Source organism: Grampus griseus (genome assembly GCF_964374135.1).
Source record: "Grampus griseus genome assembly, chromosome: X".
In the NCBI taxonomy this organism is placed as follows: Eukaryota; Metazoa; Chordata; class Mammalia; order Artiodactyla; family Delphinidae; genus Grampus; species Grampus griseus.
Genome location: NC_138999.1, coordinates 38,369,450 through 38,389,907, shown reverse-complemented (window position 1 = coordinate 38,389,907; position 20,458 = coordinate 38,369,450). Strand labels below are relative to the sequence as shown.

The 20,458-nt window shown below is 39.5% G+C and overlaps 1 protein-coding gene across 1 annotated transcript in view; it reads left to right on the top strand.

The window, feature by feature from the left end:
• Positions 1-20,458, top strand: part of MAOB (monoamine oxidase B) — a 110,900-nt gene that overhangs the window by 37,636 nt on the left and 52,806 nt on the right. The window contains exons 2-3 of the mRNA XM_082681444.1: positions 6,588-6,682; positions 8,122-8,259. Of these exons, the coding sequence (XP_082537570.1) occupies positions 6,588-6,682; positions 8,122-8,259 (233 nt within the window). The remainder of the gene's footprint in view (positions 1-6,587; positions 6,683-8,121; positions 8,260-20,458) is intronic.

Below are 20,458 nucleotides of genomic sequence, written 5' to 3'. Positions count from 1 at the left end.
AGCGACTTTATTCAGAAAGCCAGCAAACCAAGAAGATGGCAGACTAGTGTCACAAAAGAACCATCTTATGGGGTCTGGATGCCAGTTTCTCTTATAGAACAAAGAGGGGGAGGAGGTGAGGAAGTAAGGTTAAAAGGCCATTTGCAAATATCACCTGGAATGGCCAGCCTCAGGGAGGGAATGTGTTAATTTCTTCTTTCTTGCAGCCATTCACAGGTGGACAGGGTCAGGATGTTTCCTTGAACAAAGGCACTTTGGTTTAACATTCACAGAGAGGGGCAGGGTTCCCTGAGGCAGGCCATTATGTATAGACAGTATCCTTTTAGTGAACAAAAGCAATGGGAAGCAAAGGTTAAAGTAAAAGAAACAGATCCAGCATGCAGTCAGATTTTGTTCTTCCCTGTAACACCTTCTTGTCATTTACACAAAGGTATGGAATGTGCTAGCAGTGACCCTGATGTTTATGTGGTTCGTGATGTTCTATGGAAGGCGTTCAGTGTTTCACCCTTTAGTAAAGGCTGCTGGCCATGTTTGTTATCTGGAGTCAGATTGTCTGGATTTGAATACTGGCTCTGCCATTGGCCAGCTGTGTGACCTTGGGTATATTACTTGGCCTCTCTGTGCTTCTCTTTTTACATCTGCCCACTTCATAGAGTTGTTAGGAGGATAAATTCTTATATGTAAAACATTGGGAATAAAATGTTCCGGTTTTCAGTGATATCTTTACCTGCCTCTACTCTGTGTTGAAGAGTTCAACAATCAACGTCTGAATTCTACCTACAAATGCCGCTCTCCTTTAATGAATTTAATCTCACATTGGTGATATTTTTCTTTTTACCCCAGACCCTTTTGTTTGTGTGTGCATGTTTGTGTTAAATAACTGAAAAGGCATTCTCTGTAGAGACATCAAAGAATTCCAATTCTTTGATCAGAAGGTCACTTGGTTGTTTCTAGAATTTTCTCATAAAACCATTTGCTTTGTCAGAAGTGACAGAGGTGATGAGGGCTGTTTGCATACTTTTGGCTTTTATCCTTTCTGAGGGAGTGCTTATGTGGTTTACCAGTGTTATAAGGGTAGAGATGCTTTGAGGTACAGTGAATTTTTTTTCTCAGTTTCGGTTAACACGGTACTTTTTTTGGGTAACTTTAAACTGAGAAAAAGTCTTTATGTAATATTGAAGTACTGATGTTTCATAATGTTTTCAAAACAATTAACTTTGCATTTGAAAATGCTGACAAATTCTGTTAAAGATCAGGTTTTGATAGGAAGGACATGAGACATATCGACAAAGCAAGAAGAGGCCCCTTTGTTACCTGCACTGTGTACTTTTCAGTCTCCTACAGTATGTTACTCTTCGGCCCTTTTCCGTGGCACAAAACTGGAAGCACAGAATGTTAATAAAGCTGCAAACCACTGATGTTTAGGTATTTTAAATAACTTGAGTGTCTAATCCAAATTGAAGTATCCAAATAATTTAATTGAAATAGTCATCACTTTGATGAAACATTTTCCAAGTGAATTACCTGGGAAGGGAGATGAAATATTTTGATCATTTCATGGCATTAGGCTTCAGTCTACCATTAGTAAGGTGCGCCATGCTTTGCTTATCCATCCGAAGGAGACTCCCTGAGCCAAAATACTACGGATCCTGCACCATTTAGAGGTAACAAATGAGATGATCTTATCAAGGGCCTGTCAGGGACACATAGGGGCTGCCTCTGAAGTTGCCAAATGATCATTGTGAAATGATCCTGCATGTTAAACTCAAGTTTAATTAGCTTTTTAAAAGTAGGAAGTCATTATATGCTTGTTTCTAAATTAGTTGCAAAAATTAAATATCTGTTTAAGAGAAAAACTGATATTTTAAGATTCTTCTATTTAGATGGAGAGCAGAATATTTTAAAACACTTTGCATCAATCAGTGTATAGATTACTGCATTTAAAATTTTTCCTTTTTGGTCCGTGGGTGGTGGCTAAGAGTTCAGGTTTGGGGCTGAACCCTGACCCTGCCATTTACTAATTGTATAAGCTACGGCAAGTCAGTGAATGTCTCCAAACCTCCATTTTTTCTTTTTAAAATGAGGATAATAATACCTCTCAGCACTGTGGTGAAAATCCGATGAGCATTATGTATGAAATGCTGTTTCTTCACACAGCAAAGCAATCCTCAATGCTTTATGATGGTGGCTGCTATTACTGTGGGGTTTTTTTTTTTTAGCTGTTATTGCATTGTGTCAGGAAATGATTGCCTGTTTCAACTGTGCCAATTACACTGTCTAGTGTTCTTAGGGCAAATGTAATTCTGCTACTTTATGATTTTTTTTTTCACAATAGTATTGCATTTTAAAATTCCCAGACTTCCCAGAGAATGTACCATCTCTCATATTTTTGTTCTATGGCAAAATGTGTTAAAAGTTCCAAAGGGGGCTTCCCTGGTGGCGCAGTGGTTAAGAATCCCCCTGCCAATGCAGGGGACAGGGGTTCGAGCCCTGGTCTGGGAAGATCCCACGGAGCAACTAAGCCCGTACGCCACAACTACTGAGCCTGCGCTCTGGAGCCCGCAAGCCACAACTGCTGAGCCCACGTGCCATAACTACTGAAGCCTGCACGCCTGCAGAGCCCGTGCTCTGCAACAAGAGAAGCCACTGCAATGAGAAGCCTGCGCACCGCAACGAAGAGTGGCCCCCGCTCGCCACAACTAGAGAAAGCCCTCGCCCAGCAACAAAGACCCAACTCAGCCAAAAATAAACAAATAGATAAATTTATTTAAAAAAAGAGTTCCAAATGACTGACATAAACATGAACTCTTGGGAAACAACCCTGTTGTAAGCTGGGGCACTTCTGGATACTTCGTTGTTTGCTTATTCTTTGATTAATCAAACCATTAGTCCTTTTGCCAGTCATCACTAAGGAATCCCTTGAGATCTTAACAATCTTATTTTATTTATAAAAAAAGTTTTATTGAAGTATAGTTGATTTAGAATGTTTTGTTGATTTGCAATGTTATGTTAATTTCTGCTGTCCAGCAAAGTGATTCCGTTATACATATATATACATTCTTTTTTTAATATTCTTTTCCATTATGGTTTATCATAGGATATTGAATATAGTTCTCTGTGCTATACAGTAGGACCTTGTTGTTTATACATCTTAACAATCTTAATCAGCTCCGGGCCAGACTCCAACTCCTCAGTTTCTTCTTCAGTTTCCTAAAATTCCCTCCTCCTAAACTTGCAGGGACTTTCTTAAGCCATTGGTATTTGCGTCAATTATTTTTCAAATCAGTTTTTGTCAGTTGATATCCAACAAGCATGAGTGAGACAAGTTGTGAGGTATTTCTAACAACATATTCTCGTATTGCCCTATTTAAAGATATTTTTGTAATTTCTATTTATGCCTTTTTAAGGCACATGAGCATAAAGAACTCTATTCAATGATTTGATAAGACCCTGGCTTGTTTTAGTAAATGTTTCTGTTTAGCATCAGATACTATTGGGTAACTGCGCTTACCCAGTAGTACCTTTTGTGGAATATAAAATGCTAGCGTAGGGGCTTCCCTGGTGGCACAGTGGTTGAGAGTCTGCCTGCCGATGCAGGGGATACGCGTTCGTGCCCCGATCCGGGAAGATCCCACATGCCGCAAAGCGGCTGGGCCTGCACGTCTGGAGCCTGTGCTCCGCAACGGGAGAGGCCACAACAGTGAGAGGCCCACGTACAGCAAAAAAAAAAAAAAAAAAAAAATGCTAGTGTATATGAGTGATGTTGTGTTTCGTTCTGAGCCCTTTTGTTTAAGCCTCAACATGCTCAGCAAGTGTATCTGAATTCCACGATAGCAGCTGTTACTATGGCTGCATGTTATTTCATATTTCATTGGTTGAACTGATGCTTGATAAGAGAAACAGCATTGAATCATCTGCAATTTTGACTCTAAATAGAAAGGTTTTCTCTCTCTCTTTGTTTTTTCCTTATAAAGGTAAAATTAGGAAACTGGAGTTAAAAATCCAAGCCCTGTATTTCTAAATTAGGGTTCTGCAGTGCTTGTGCACATTGCTCATGGGGCTGTGGACTTTGGCACCATCACCCCACCACCAACTGGAAGTCCCGGTCTTGCACCCAAGGACAGGGATCGGAAGATGGATTAACTCAAATAATGGAATTTCACATTAGCCTCTTTATTTTTTTTTAATTTATTTATTTTTGGCTGCGTTGGGTCTTCGTTGCTGCGCACAGGCTTTCTCTAGTTGTGACGAGAGGGGGCTGCTCTTCGTTTCAGTGCGCGAGCTTCTCATGGCGGTGGCTTCTCTTGTTGTGGAGTATGGGCTCTAGAGCGCAGGCTCAGTAGTTTGGGCACGCGGGCTCAGTAGTTGTGGCTCACGGGCTCTAGAGTGCAGGCTCAGTAGTTGTGGCGCATGGGCTTAGTTGCTCCGCGGCATGTGGGATCTTCCCGGACCAGGGCTCGAACCCATGCCCCCTGCATTGGCAGGTGGATTCTCAACCACTGTGCCACCAGGGAAGCCCCACATCAGACTGTTTAAAAAAAAAAAAAAAGGTTTCTTCTTTTAGGGCAGCTCAGAGAGGGGGAATGAAGCCTCGGCTTTTCATTGTGGCTTTTACGGTAGGCTCATATCTTATGTTCCATGGATTCTTATCAAACCACAAGATACAAGTGTGTGTGCTTTTTTTAGAATATTCTACTTATGTAATATGTATGTATTTATGTATTTATTTTGGCTGCTCTGGGTCTTAGTTGTGACACGTAGTATCGTTGCTGTGGCATGCGGACTTCTTAGTTGTGGCGTGGATGCGGTATCTAGTTCCCCAATCAGGGATGGAACCTGGGCCCCCTGCATTGGGAGCGCAGAGTCTTACCCACTGGACGACCAGGGAGGTCCCTACAAATGTGTTTTAAAAACACGTTGGTCCAAACAAAGTGAAAAATATCTTTTGAAATGTAATCTCTCCCTGAAACAAAAATTGAGAGATGCGGTCTATGAAAAGGATGGCTCTGAGGCCCCGTGAAAAGCAATACTCGTAGTGGTTATAGAAACGGACACTGGAACGAAACTGTCCGGCTCTGCTGCTGGCTCGTTATGTGACTTTGGACACCTCTTTGTGCTTCAGTTTCCCCAGCCATAAAATAGGAATATCAATAGTACCTTTTTTATTGGATTGCTGTGAGAATTCACTGAATTCTCACAGCATTAAAAATATACATTAAAACACTTAGACTAGCATCTCAAATGTTGTGAGCACTATATGAATATTAGCTATTTTTGTGGGAATCATTTTTTTTCACACTAGTGTGATCTAAAAGTCCCAGAACTATTATTTTTAAAAGACGGGATAGAAACTGTTTCACTTATCTGTAAGGCACAGCATCTTGTCATTTCCTTGATTTTGTTTGGTCTCATAAAGCAAACGAGTAAGGTATTTGGAACTAAGCAAATTCAGTTTATTGTGGTAAGAGCACCAGAGTTCTCTTGTCTGAGAAAACTCTGTAAGTTAAAGATGCAGAATTTTAAGATCTGTGAGGTCAAAAACTACATTCAGGATGTACTTATACCAAAAACTACATATTCGAACTCTACGCTAAGCTTTATACTTTATCAAAACTCACTGAACCCATTGGGTAAGGTTTATTGTATGTAAATGTACCTCAATAAAACTTTTTTCTTTTTTAACTTGATCTCATGGTGGTGGAAATGTAGTAGGCATACAATAAGTATTTTTGACGACATTAATAATTAAATGAATGAATGAATGGAGTCATTTCATTCTTCAGTGATGGATCATATGGGGAATTAGGACAATTAAGTGGGTTGAATCTTATGTCCTTGGTTTTGAAACTTTACATCAACTTCTAAAAGTTCGGTTTTAATAGTAAAGCTTAGGTCCTTTCACATGTTTTGAAGGCAGACTCTACCCCCCACTCCCCAATTTACCGGATTTTCAGATTTGCCTTGAGAATGAAGTCAGTGGCTCCGTTTCGTCCTGTGTCTGCTGGGGCTTATACATTTCTCTTTTGTGTGGCTTTGTGTTTTCTTTCATGTTGTCAGACACATAATCATGTAATTTAGTCTTTAAAGATAGACATTTTGATATAGTGACCAAAGAAGTTTTTTTGTTTTTGTTTTGTTTTGTTTTTTTGCGGTTCACGGGCCTCTCCCGTTGCGGAGCACAGGCTCCGGACGCGCAGGCTCAGCGGCCGTGGCTCACGGGCCCAGCCGCTCCGCGGCATGTGGGATCTTCCCGGACCAGGGCACGAACCTGTGTCCCCTGCATCGGCAGGCGGACTCTCAACCACTGCGCCACCAGGGAAGCCCCAAAGAAGTTTTTAAGATTTGAGACCTTTACCAAAAATGAAATCCCTTTTATTCTTTCTAGAAATAGCAGTTGGTTTCCCAGACTTGGACTCTGGATCTCTATTGAGAAACCCTAGCCACCTGTAAGTTGAATAACTTGAGCGTGATGATAAGCCATGTGTATGAGCTAACATGGACTTTTCTCATTGGCTGTTAACATGAGGAGCTGATCTGGAGTCCCTGTAAAGTGTTTGATTCTGATTTTTTCTTGTATTTTCTCCTAGGTATGACAGCAGCCAAACTCCTGCATGACTCTGGCCTGAATGTGATTGTTCTGGAAGCCCGGGACCGTGTGGGAGGCAGGACTTACACCATCAGGGTAAGACAATAATGATGGGCTGGAGAAACGTGACACTGAAGCTGAGTTTCTTGTTTCTTTCTGAAGGTCTTGAACTTCATTTGACTCTCTTTAAGAGAGTGAAAATTACTCTCCACAGCCTCTCAATTTGCTTCCTTTTCAACCCTTTTCTTCTGTCCCTTTTCTCACCTCATGATACTTGGCACTTGCCCAATAAATGATTGCACCAATAATTAGGTGTTTGAAATACATTAGTGAATAAAACAAAGACCACTGCCCTTGTGAAATGTCTGTTCCCTTTTTTTTTAGTCAGAGAACTATATAGTCAACAAACAAACAAAAACAGAAGAGGAGGACCTGATCTGGTGTCCCTGACTATTAGGAATCCAGTTATGTTTGGACATGTTCAAACATAGGAAGTTTTTCTAGTCACTCTTCTTCAAAGGTTGGTCCTTAGTTGTTTCAAGTGAAGCTAATTCATAACCATATAGAAAACTTCCTACTGAACATAAGAGCAGTTTCAAAGGTTTGAATTAGGACCAAATATTCCCTAATGCTATCTTTCAAATGTCTGGATGAGCAAACCACAAAGGAAGTGGTCATTTCCTGGATGGACTTAGAGTTTATCATACTAAGTGAAGAAAGTCACACAAAGAAAGACAAATATCATATGATATCACTTATATGTAGAATCTTAAAACAATGATACAAATGAACTTACAGAACAGAAATAGACTCACAAACATAGAAGACAAATTTATGGTTACCAAAGGAGATAGAGGGGGGAGGGATAAATTAGGAGTTTGGGATTAACAGATACACACTACCATATATAACATAGATAACCAACAAGGACCTACTGTATAGCACAGGGAACTATATTAAACATTTTGTAATAACCTATAATGGAAAAGAATCTGGAAAAGAATATATATATATGTATATATACACATATATACATATATATATACATATATATATATAACTGAATCACTTTGCTACACACCTGAAACATTGTAAATCAACTATACTTCAATGAAAAAAAAAAGGAAAAGAAGTGGTCATTTCCTTTCTCGCTTTTCCTCTAGCATTAGGTGCCTCAAAATTAGCCTGAAATGCTAAGTAAAGAGAAATTCATCCATAATTCACAGCTTACAAGTCTAAGCCACTAAAACCCAAAGCACGTTGTGGTATGTATTGAGAATGATGGGGTTCAGAAGTCTCTTGCCTATTTCAAGGTCAATCAGTTTTGCTTTACATTAAGGAATGATTCTATAACTGTTAAGTTGCATGACTGAAGTAGAGTTGCTAACAGAATCCAGTTTTCTATGGATACACCTCAACGTGTGTCTAGAACCTATGAAATGCCAATTTGCTTATTTCAGGGCTGTCTTTTTTTTTATCTTACGAATAACATTTTTACATATATTTATTTTTATTTTTTTTCCATGGGAAAACAGAACCAAAAAGTTAAATATGTGGACCTTGGAGGATCTTATGTTGGCCCAACTCAGAATCGCATCTTAAGATTATCCAAGGAGCTAGGATTGGAGACCTACAAAGTGAATGAAGTAGAGCGTCTGATTTACCATGTAAAGGTAAGCCTGGACCAGCCTTTGAAGGATTTGAAGATTTCTCTATGGGTGTTTTCCATATATGAATTCCAGATCCTCCCCTCAGACAATCTCCTTCATCCTTGAATGATGTATATGTATTTTATAAGTATATTTCAACCATTCTGAGAATTTTTTTTTTTTTTACTGTTATCAAAGGAGAATTCTAAACCTATTTGGGAAGGTTATTGATGAAGTGGTATTGCTCATTTGGTGAAAAGTTTAACAAAACCAATAGAGAAAAAAACATTTGTGATTGATTTATTAAATACCTCTATTAAAATAACGGGCTCTTTCATGTGATACAAAAACCTGTGTATAGTTTTACTAATGCTGCCCTAGACTTCACATTATAGAGTATTTGCAACATGTCTAATGTAATATTTTGAAATTTGGTCATCATGTCCTGTATATAGGCTAAACTCACTCTCTTAGAGATTTACATAAAAGTAAGTCAAGTCTCAAATTCCATCTTTCATGGGGAAGCTCCATTGATCTCTCCCAAATTCCTGTGAGTTTACTGGGTTTCAATTCCCATGATCATTTGTAGCTCATGGTTCTTGCTTCCATGATACTTATGCTCATTCACATTCATGGCCAGTGACTCTCTTCTTTCCTTTGTTCTATGTCAACCTGGGTTCAAATTCATCTCTTTCTCTTGATTTTCTTCGGACCACCCCAAGCATTTGTGTACAGCAAAATTGACTGAAGTTTTGAACAGTGTGGGTAAGGGGTTCAATTGCAAAAACATAGACAACTTAGAATTGAATACTGGACGTTCTAATTCTAATAAGCTCTTCAAACAGTGTGCCCCTGGGGATTTCTCACTGGCCACATTTCTCTGTGGATTCCAGTCTCCCACCATGTTTCTGCCTTTAGACTCTTCTGGCATCTCCCTGATCCTTGTTTTCCCAGCATCATTTTCTTGGTCCACAATGTCACTGATGTTCTCTGACAGGCAAAGACTCACCTACCCTGGACCCCACTCTGAAGTCCCACGGAAGGACTGGCAGAGGTTTTGAATTTCAGTCTTTCCTCTCTCTCCCTCACTTGCTTCCGTAAGTGGAAGCGAGCAGTATAGAGCCAAGTTCCTCACCAGAAGAAATCATCCCCTTAGGAGACAGAAGAACTCGCAACAGTCAGTTTTGATATACATAACAGTGTTGACACCTGGATATTATTTGTGGGTGATAATATCAAGAAGGACAAATAATAGACTGTACATTGTCAGTCGTTTAATAAAACAGGAAATAAACATCTATCTGATTTGGTATAATGCGGGTAACATTTATACATAAATGTTGATGTTCAGATTTTGTTTTATGAGCCTTTTCACCTTGCTTCCCTATTTGTCTAGTGGAAAAAGAGACACATGAATTAGAAATGAAAAAGTAGCATGGCGATAGAGTGATTTGTTGAACATCCATCAGCAGCACTTAGTAAGCATTCTTCATTGCGTTCCTTGCTTTTATATGTAGCTCATCTTGACTGATTTCTTCTGTCTTTCTTGTCCTAACCTTTAAGACTTGCAGAGACTGAATTCCCAGAACACTACGATCTCTTTTAGGTTTCTCCCGACAAAGGAGATGACTAGAAATTATATTCACTTTTCTGTGTGTGTGTGGGCAGGGTTTCTTGGCAGTCAGGAGCTAAGTTCAGGACGCTTTGCTTATCTGGAAATCTTATGGCCGACATTATGTTCCTTGTTTGAAAGAGATGGCTCAGAATTATCAACTGTGGAAACGATGTAATACTTGAATTTTTCAGAGTGATGACCGAATAATGCTGCTTTCTTAAGCTATTTCGTATAACCCACGTGCAGCTAAGAAAATATAATTAAGCAGTATCTCTGACTTGATACAGAATAAATATGTATGCCGACATTGCTTTGTATGAAATTCAAAATAAATGTTATTGCTTTTGAATTATTACAAAAGGAAAGCATGTTTACTGTAAAAATATAATAAGAAAATGTGGTAGAGAAAAACAATTAAAAAACCCCTCCAATAATCCTATCTAGAGGAAATCACTCTAAAATATTCTTTTGGTACCTAGATTTTCATGTTCCTATATTGCTATTTTCTGACTTCTGCTGTACGTGTTTGATATACTTACTTACTCTCTAATTAATTCTCATCCTGACACGATTGAAACACTAATGAATTTATGAAACAAAGGTTTTTTTCAGTCTTGATAAGGGTGCTAATTTGACCTCCTTGTGGCTGTATCCAGTGAAGTGCTACACGATAATAAATAATAATAAAGACCTTAGAGCTAAGAAGTCCTCCCCAAACTAAATATTTGTTCTCCACCATCATCACCTCCATGTCTTTGCTCATTTGTCATTTTTATTATTTTGAACCTGTAAAAAGCATCTCAGATGACTCCATCCATTTCTGGGATTATTGAGCAGAACTGATAGCTGATCTGCTACTACATGCCGAAGAACGTAGTTCAAAAAGTTGTCTTCTCTGTCATGGTAGGCAGTACTTTGGCCATTACTCTCTATTACCTATTTCAATAACTACTGTTCCCAAGTGCAAATACTGTTCCCAAGTGGTTCATGCAAATATCTAGTATATTTCTGCCTTGTTTCTTCAGCGGACCTGCATGTATTTCTCAACCCAAAGCCTGAGCATATCAAGAGTATCAAGTGTGTTACTTCTCATATTGTCAGATCCTGCAATTCAAATCAGCCTGCTCAAAGATTCTGTTTTTTTCAGTTTCTTACATGGTCGTTAAAAGAAGACAGTGTTTTACGTGCAACCTTAATAACATTAAGCTAGGGAATTTGGATATGATGGTTGGAATTGAAACTGGTGAAATGGAGCTACTCACAAAAGGGGGCAGGGCGGTGCTAGAGCAGCCCATGATAGGATAGCTATCCAAAGGAAGGGTGTGTTTCCCAAGAAAGGAGGACTCCCAGTGTCACCAGTTCTCTGATAGTTCTGGAAGAAATGGTCTGTTGACAGATGGGATGTGCTCATGCTGGGCCCATAACAAGCATGCATCAACCCCTGGTGTGCTGTGATGTGCAGGGCGTTTTGCTGTCTGCCTCTGATCTGCCAGAAATGTTTCTATCTACTGAGTGGCATTCATTTTTAGTACTACAGTGGATCTGTCTTATGTTGCTAAAATGTGGTTTTCCAAAACCTTGTTTGTGATTCAAAGATGTGATACTGAGCTATATTGGGATTTAATTATCAGTGGGAAAAGTGATCGCTTCAACTCAAATCTATATAAGTTAGAAGGTGTTTTCTGCACTTCTCAAATCAGTGATGCAGTCCTTCGTGCTTAACAATTATCGTGAAACATCTACGGAAGTTTTTAATCTGTTTCACAAATCATCATGCTAATTTCTGCTAGGATAGTTTAGAAGGCAGCTGTTTACATGCCTTGAAAGTGACTTGTGAAAAATGTTCCGTTTTAGGGACTATCTCATAATTAAAAAGAAAAAATATAAACCTCTTAAGGGATCTTGCTATATTTTAATTTGTGCCTCCTCCTCCTTCATCATGTGTGTGTGTGAGAGAGAGAGAGAGAGTGTGTGTGTGTGTGTTTGCATATTCACATGTGTGGTCGTTTTGTTGTTGCTTGTTTTTTGTTCTTTTGGGTTCTTACTTGGAAGGAGTTGGAGAAAATTCTGAAGTTTGGTACAATTTAGGCTATTGGCAGATAGAGTTCCTCTGTCTCAGAAGCTTTTATAAGTCTGAAATTTGGAACTAGTGTCTAGTTAAAGTATGCATGAAACTGCTTTAGGCCCAAAAGCTTAACTGTTAGGAGTTTGGTGAATGTAAAGATGTAGCGTGACTTAAATTTAAGAGCCCAACTTCACATTGATCATCATTTCCAAATTTCAGCTGTGGGGAGAAAATGAGAAAAAAAGAAAAATGCTCTGGTCTTACTTCCCAATGAGCAGAAGCCAAGCTCACTGTCAAAGTCCCTTTTGTGTTGTATGTGGTCAACCTCAGGGCTTGAAGAGGCCTATGAATGAGGAGCCATCTCTCAAATATATTGCCTACTACTTGTTGCTACAACTGCTATTGCGCAAACAACCTCATGGAACAGGCGCCATATGGCAGAGCCCCTCAGTTTGGTGAGAACTCTGAAAGCCAGTGGAAAATACAGAAAAAAAAAAAAGCACATAAAAGCATACAGTGGGGCTTCCCTGGTGGCGCAGTGGTTGAGAGTCCGCCTGCCAAAGCATGGGACGCGGGTTCGTGCCCCGGTCCGGGAAGATCCCACATGCCGCAGGGTGGCTGGGCCCGTGAGCCATGGCCGCTGAGCCTGCGCGTCCGGAGCCTGTGCTCCGCAATGGGAGAGGCCCCAACAGTGAGAGGCCCGCGTACCGTACCGCAAAAAAAAAAAAACCAAATCACTAACAACTCCAACAGTTTCTCTTAGAGCTTCAAGGTTGGTAAGTACTTGGTCTGCCTTTCCCAATCATCCAGGCGACAGTTTTGCAGTGCTTTACCACTTTCTCTACCTTTCAATCCTGTGCCATTTCTTTTCTGGGCACCTGCATCCTGCCCACTAAGCTAATGGCACACAATTTAAAATTCTGTCCTAGCATCACTCCACTTCAAGGTATCATCAAATGATGATTCCAAATAAAGAACTCAGGGATAATGGATCAACTTGGATGAAATTGGCACTAAACATTAAATACGTTTAAATAAAGATTTAAACAAAGAATTGGAAGAATTATGACTCTAGTAAAGAATGTACTACAGACCTTTTTTTAAAAAAGCCTTTATGTGGTAAAAAATATATATAATCTATAAAATCAGAATGTGGAGAAGGTGAGAAGGGAAGAGGTATAAGAAAGGTGAGGGCTACTGAAATCTTCCTTCATAGCACGAAATCAGTATATACCAAAATGATACTTGTAGCTAATAAAAAAACAAAGGCTCAGATCTCTTAATGATTTTTATGATCTTTTGACTTTATGCTACAGGGCTCTTTCTCTTGGGTTATGCAACATTTATTTGAAGTTTAGCTCTTCCTTCAGTTCCTTCAGTTTATGTTTCTTCCATTAAATTTAAGTACATTTATGTCAATGAAAGCAACAAATATGATTTGATTCTCAGATACTCGTATTTCTTTCTTTGCCCTTTCTTTCCTCCTTCCTTTCTTCCCTTTTTGTTTCCTTCCTGTTTCTCTCAGTCATCCATTCATTCGCTTGTCCATCCATATCAACCATCCATCTATCCATGCAGCCATCCAGCCATCTTTCTATATTGTAGATGCTTACACAGAAGTCTGGGATGTAATGTTATAGCTTTTTTTTTTTTTTTTTTTTTTTTGCGGTACGCGGGCCTCTCACTGTTGTGGCCTCTCCCGTTGCGGAGCACAGCCTCCGGACGCGCAGGCCCAGCGGCCATGGCTCACGGGCCCAGCTGCTCCGCAGCACGTGGGATCCTCCTGGACCGGGGCACGAACCCGTGTCCCCTGCATCAGCAGGCAGACTCTCAACCACTGCGCCACCAGGGAAGCCCTATTTTTTTTAACCTGAATGGTACGATTTGAGGTAATTTGTTGCCTTCTTCATTGTATTTTTGAGTACTGCTTGAACTTTTTATGAAGAGCTCTTCTCATTTTTATTTTAAAAAATGCAATTAGAAAAATGTCTCTACGTTTTTTCATATTCTTTTCCATTATAGTTTATAACAAGATATTGAATATAGTTTCCTGTGCTATACAGTAGGACCTTGTTGATTATCTATTTTGTATATATTAATGTGTATCTGCTAATCCCAAACTCCTAATTTATCCCTCTCCACTCCTTTCCCCTTAGGTAACGATAAGTTTGTTTTCTACGCACAGACTCTACTTTTGATAGTTTATGGTCTATGAGAAGAGGTTAGGCCCAGTGTTTCCAGCAGATATCTGTGATTCTCACCTGCCTAGGCAGCAGTCTCCTGGGTGACATATCTATTGACAATAACCAAACTGCTTCCAGCCAGGCTTAGTGACTGAGCTTTGACCCTTTGAGTGTAGACAGTCTAGATCCCAAAGCAGCTGTTTGAATGCAAACCCTCAAAGACTCTTATCCTGGTATTACTGGGCCACAGAATTTTCGCAGTGTCTGCTACAGACACACACACACGCACACACACACTTCATCATTGACTTTTTTTGTGACCGTGGCCATGTTATTTATGCTTTTTACCTTGATTTCTCCATTTGCAAAAGATGGACATTTGTACCTGTCCTGCTGAGTGCTTTAAGATTTTAAAGAGAAAGAGAACAGAGACACTAACATTATTTTCACCAAGAAGCCTACTGTGACACACTGAAGATACTAAGGATGTTTTGATAGAGCTTGTTTCCTTTCCTTTCGAAAACAAACTTTTCTAATAGGCTCTGAGGAGCCTTACTACCAAGTAAAAATTTAAATGGTGAGACACCAGATAGGATAAAGCTTTACAAATTCTTTTCAAAAGAGAACCAGGCCAGTAAACTCATCCTGAAAATATTTTCGTGGGCTCCTTACACTCTGAAATATAACTTCTCTCACTTTAAAATCCAGTCTTCTCTTCTTTATTTATTTCCCATATTACTAATAGGCTAGGACGTCAGCGTTTGGATGCATCGAGACTCACATGCCCAGATGGAGTAAACAGCTAATAAAAAAGAGAAATTAAAATCCCCTTTTTCAGTTGTGTTACCTTCTAAGTTTCCTTCCGCTCCATTCTTCAGATCCTGGCATGTGGGACCATGGTTATTATTTGGCCCAATTGAGACCCTTTCCTTTGGGTTACTAAGGGGCTTTCCTTTGGGTTACTAAGTGCTGATGGTGTAGAGCTGTCAGGAGACAGTGGGCATGTCAGAGTTTACTAATGCCTAAATAACCTAAGTTCACAGAGTCAAAATACATTCATTTTCCCCCTTTTGACAAATATGTGAAATCTGGACTACTCATTAAAATAGCTTAAAGCAGCACTCTCCGGTAGAAGTATAAGATGTGCCACGTATGCCATTTAAAGTTTTCTAGTAACCATATTGAAAAGTAAAAAGAAAGAGGTGAAATTAATTTTAAGAATATATTTTATTTAATCCAGGATATCCAAAATATTATTATCTGAACTTGTAGTCAATATAAAACATTATTTAATAAGATATTTTACATTCTTGTTTTGTATTAAGCTTTTGAAATTTGTTATGTATTTTATACTCATAGTACATCTTAATTTGGACTCGCCCCATACTAAGCACTTTATAGCCACATATGGCTAGTGGCTACTGTATGGGACAGCAGAGGCGTAGAAAGTTAGCAAATGCTATGGATTTTTGCAAATGTTTCTAATCCATCTTCAGTTTTTTAACAACCTGTCTAAAACATATGTCTAGATCTTATAACATAAACCCTACATTATGGCATAGATTAATTTTACTTATTCTAGCAACTCCAAATATATGGCATCACAAAGAACTTGGAAGTAAACAAAGAGTGAAATTCCTTATGTGCCTGTTGCTTCTTAAGGGCAAACCAGCTTAGAATCCCTTTTTAAAAACTCTCCTAGGGGGCTTCCCTGGTGGCGCAATGGTTGAGAGTCCGCCTGCCGATGCAGGGGACACAGGTTTGTGCCCCGGTCCGGGAAGATCCCACATGCCACGGAGCGGCTAGGCCCGTGAGCCATGGCCTCTGAGCCTGCGCATCCGGAGCCTGTGCTCCGCAATGGGAGAGGCCACAACAGTGAGAGGCCGCGTACTGCAAAAAAAAAAAAAAAAAAAAAAAAAAAACAACTCTCCTAGGTGCCCAGGAAAATGCCATGTCCCTGAGATTTTCATGCATAAGGCAGCGAGCAAGTTGGAATTAAACGAGGTCGAGGTGGTCAGAGATACTGCCAGAGAGTGCTTTGGACACTTCTCAAAACCTTGAAGGACATTGCTAAATAAATGTAACGGACTAACTTCGTGGAGAGCATAAATACTTTTTGTATGATGGCATTACCTTAATTTTATTTTAATAAAGTTTTTAAATTGTCCCTGATTATGACTGACACTGGAGAAACCACAGAACTGGCCCAAAGTGTTATAAAAGATTATTGGCTTAAAATATAGTTAAGGAAGATTCCCACAAGTAATGAGTTGTAGAGAAGATAAGGCTATAGTTCAGTGGAAGATGTTTATTTATTCATTTCATCTTTTAGCGCACATGCTCCGTGCAGCAAAAGGACTGCAAAGTGACCTGGAGCCTTTTACTTCTGACATTTACTGTTTCCTCTTTTTTAAATTGGCAAATGTTAAGGGCAGCTGCTACAGACAGCATCTAGTCATGTGCAAACCAAGAAAAAAAAAATCACAATTCATAATCACCTATAGTTCAGGCTCTCACAGTGAACCAAACACACATGTGCATTGTGGTTCCTGGAAACTCAGTTCAAAATTGAATTTAATAGCAACAACAATAGCCAACACCGTTTGAGATTGAAATATGTGCAAAGCACCCGTGTAAGCATCTGATATGCATTATCTCAATCCTCAGAAAAGCTTGATGACCGTTATTACCTCTTATTTACAAATGAGGGCACTGAAACACAAGGTATTTGGGTGATTTGCTCAAGATCCCTCAGTTGGTAAGTGATGGAGTGAGGACTCCAACTCTGATCCACCTCACTCCAGAGTTTGTGTACTTGGTTCCTCAGCTGAGCTGCTGACTGACACAGAAATGGTACCTAAGAGTGGGGGGAAGTCTCAAGAAAAACAAGGAAAAGGGTAAGGGTGCTGAGAATTGAACTGTGGACTCAACCCTCTTCTTTCTGCTCAGGTTCTTGCCCCCTAATACTACCTTGCTTCTGTCTTATGCCTCATTGCTAATTTTTTTTATCCCCATTTGACCTCCTGAGACCCACCTGATCTCCTAGTGGCATTAGGAGCCCACGGAGGCCACCGACATGAACTTTCCCATTTGGTTAAATAAAGGGCTATTGAGAGATATTGAACTATCTCATTTCATTTTTAATCCAGGAATTTTTAAAAGTATTAAAGCTGCTCATTCTGGTAAGACTGCTGGAACTCTGTTATATCAGATAAATGTGAGAGTAGACAGCCATACACGTATCTCACATTCATTTCATTTTCCCACTGCAAACTGTAAACATAATATAGTTAGAAGAAGCATTGCTTTAAGTACAACTTCATGCTTAGGCAGAAAAGAGAAGATAAAACAATATATTTAAGGGTGAGCTATGTAGAGTAGATGTTTTGGCAGTTGAAGGGGGTCATTATGATACCTAATGACATTGATCCTTTGGACTAGAAAGGATGAGAGTCTATCTAAAAACAACATGTTATTTTGAGCTGCTACCTCTCTTTCTAAGGCCAGTGTAGTTGTGCTGCTGCTATTTTAGGGACCTCATATTTCTCCATTGTTACTTCTAGGCATTTCTCCCAGATCATTCCTTTTTTTTTGTGTGTGGTACGCGGGCTTCTCACTGTCGTGGCCTCTCCCGTTGCGGAGCACAGGCTCTGGACGCGCAGGCTCAGCGGCCATGGCTCACGGGCCCAGCCGCTCCGCGGCATGTGGGATCCTCCCGGACCGGGGCACAAACCCGTGTCCCCTGCATCGGCAGGCGGACTCTCAATCACTGCGCCACCAGGGAAGCCCTCTCCCAGATCATTCTTGACATCTTGTCTATATATCCAGGCTGGTTTCTTGACTGTAGACCCCTGGGAGAAAAAAAAAAGCAATAAAAAATAAATTAGAAGAACGAATGAAACTAAATTTTTATTATGGCCTACAAGTACCTAGGTGATAGCCCCTTCCAACCTCCTGACCCAGCCCACTCTAGTCCAGGCACTCTGGCTTCTAGTGTGTCAAGTTTATTCCTATTCCAGGGCTTTTTCACTTTGAAACATTAAAAATGGCCACATACAGAATCTAAAACAACGATACAATTGAACTTACTTACAAAACAGAAACAGACTCACAGACTTCAAAAACAAATTTATGGTTACCAAAGGGGAAATGTGGGGGGAGAGATAAATTAGGAGGTTGGGATTAACATACACACTACTATATATAAAATAGATAAACAACAATGTCCTACTGTATAGCACAGGGAACTCTACTCAATATCTTGTAATAACCTATAATGGAAAAGAATCTGAAAAAGAATATATATATATATATATATATATATATATCAATCACTTTGCTATACACCTGAAACTAACACAACGTTGTAAATTAACTATACTTCAATTTTTTAAAAGTTAAAAAAAAAGATGGCTAGATGTTCTTTGACATCCCTCCTATGGGAAGGGAGAGGGGGGTTCTATGCCCCCTCCTATTGGGAGGGCTCTGTAGCTGATTTGACCAGTAGAATATGATGGAAGTGATGCCGTTCCAGTGTTGGGGCCCAGGCCTTAAGAAACTGGCAAATCCACTTCTCTCTTGGAATAGGCACTCTTGGAGCTTTGAGTTACATCATGTATGAAGTCCAAATACCCTGAGACCACCATACTGGAGAAGCTACATATGCTTACTCTGGTCTCCTGTCCCAGCTGAATCCGGCCTTCCAGCCTTACCTATCAAGGCACTAGACTTGGCAATGAAATTGTCTTGGACGTCCAGCACATTCAAGCCTTCAAATGACTTCAGCTCCAGCCTGTCTCTGATACAGCCACACTAGGACCCTCAAGCAAGAACTGCCCAGCTGAGCCCAGTCAAGCCATAGAACTATAAGAGATAATAATAGGCTAATGTTTTAAGACATGGACTATTTCTTTATGCATCAATAGATAATCAAAACATACTTGCTATTTCTTCCATTTGGAATGCTCTTTCTCGGGTCTCAGGTATCCCCTCCTCAGAGGCACCTTCCCTGATAACCCCACCTTAAGGAGTAGCCTCTTCCACCCCACCTAATATTCTCTATCCCTAATTTATCCCTTCCCTGCCTTATTGTTTTTTCAATGCACTTACACATGCTTAACATAATATATATGTATTCGTTTTTCGTATGCCTTCTCCTGGTAGAATGTAAGCTCCATGAAGGCAGAAGTTTGTTTCTATTTTGTCCTCTGAGGTACCGCCAACACTTGGATGAGGACTTTGTGCATAGCAGGCTTTAGGTAAATGTTTTTTGCCTGAATGACTGAAAGAATGGGTCTTTGTCCCTATGTGAGCCTGTCCCTTTTAGAGTACAATTGGGCGGACTTTGATTTGGTATTGTTCTTAGGGGCAAAATTGAAATATTTTAGTCACAAGTAATCTAGTCTTACAGATAACAAGTGACTACCTCATCTGATATCAAGAAACCAGGAGACCCCCACCCCATCTCAACATGTACACCACCAGCTTCCACCAAAATTCCACAACTGAAGACTACTTTCTTTGTCCACAATTAAGTTACAAATAAACTTACAAATACAGAGGTAAACAAAACAAATCCTTGCCCTGAGGGAGCTTACATGTTAGCTGTGTAGGACCAGGAGTAAGTAAACAAAAAAAAATATAGAGATATATATTTCTATATTTTCAAAATATAGAAAACCCAACTTATATACCTAAAATAAAATTGGAATTAGCCATATTTGATTTTATATTGCTTTTAACTTGCAGTAACTGACACAATCAAAAAATATGATAAAGGGCAAAATAAAAAAAGGTGTAAAATATGGATTTTCTTAAAAGTGAAGTTAATTTAGATGTACCAAAAATTCATATATTCTTTTGTATGAAACTTTAAAAAAAATGCTCATTTTAAATGTAACACTCTCAGCTCTAATGGGTATATGAATTGATTTTCAATTTTAGAGTTAAAAATCGGTTAACCACCAAGTTGTGGAATTATGCAAAAAGCTTTGGCTTTTAAAATCTGTTACTTTTCCCACGTCAAGATTTAATCATTTCTACAAAGGCTTTAAACTTTTTAACCAGATCTGCTAAATCTCCCATATACATTAAAGCGATGTGTAATAAAACATCTGCTCAGCCATATTTGAAAATATATATATATATACACACATACATATATATATGTTATCGGAAAGTCCCAAGTGCTACAAAGAATGGGAGGTGTGGGGATGTGAGAGAGTGGGATCCAATATCAAATAGAATAGTCAGGTAGGGCCTCCCTGAGGAGGTGACATTCTAACAAAACCTAACTCTCATCTGTAGGGTTTGCATGATGTAAATACTTCACTGTGGCTCAGGTCAACCTACCAACTTCTC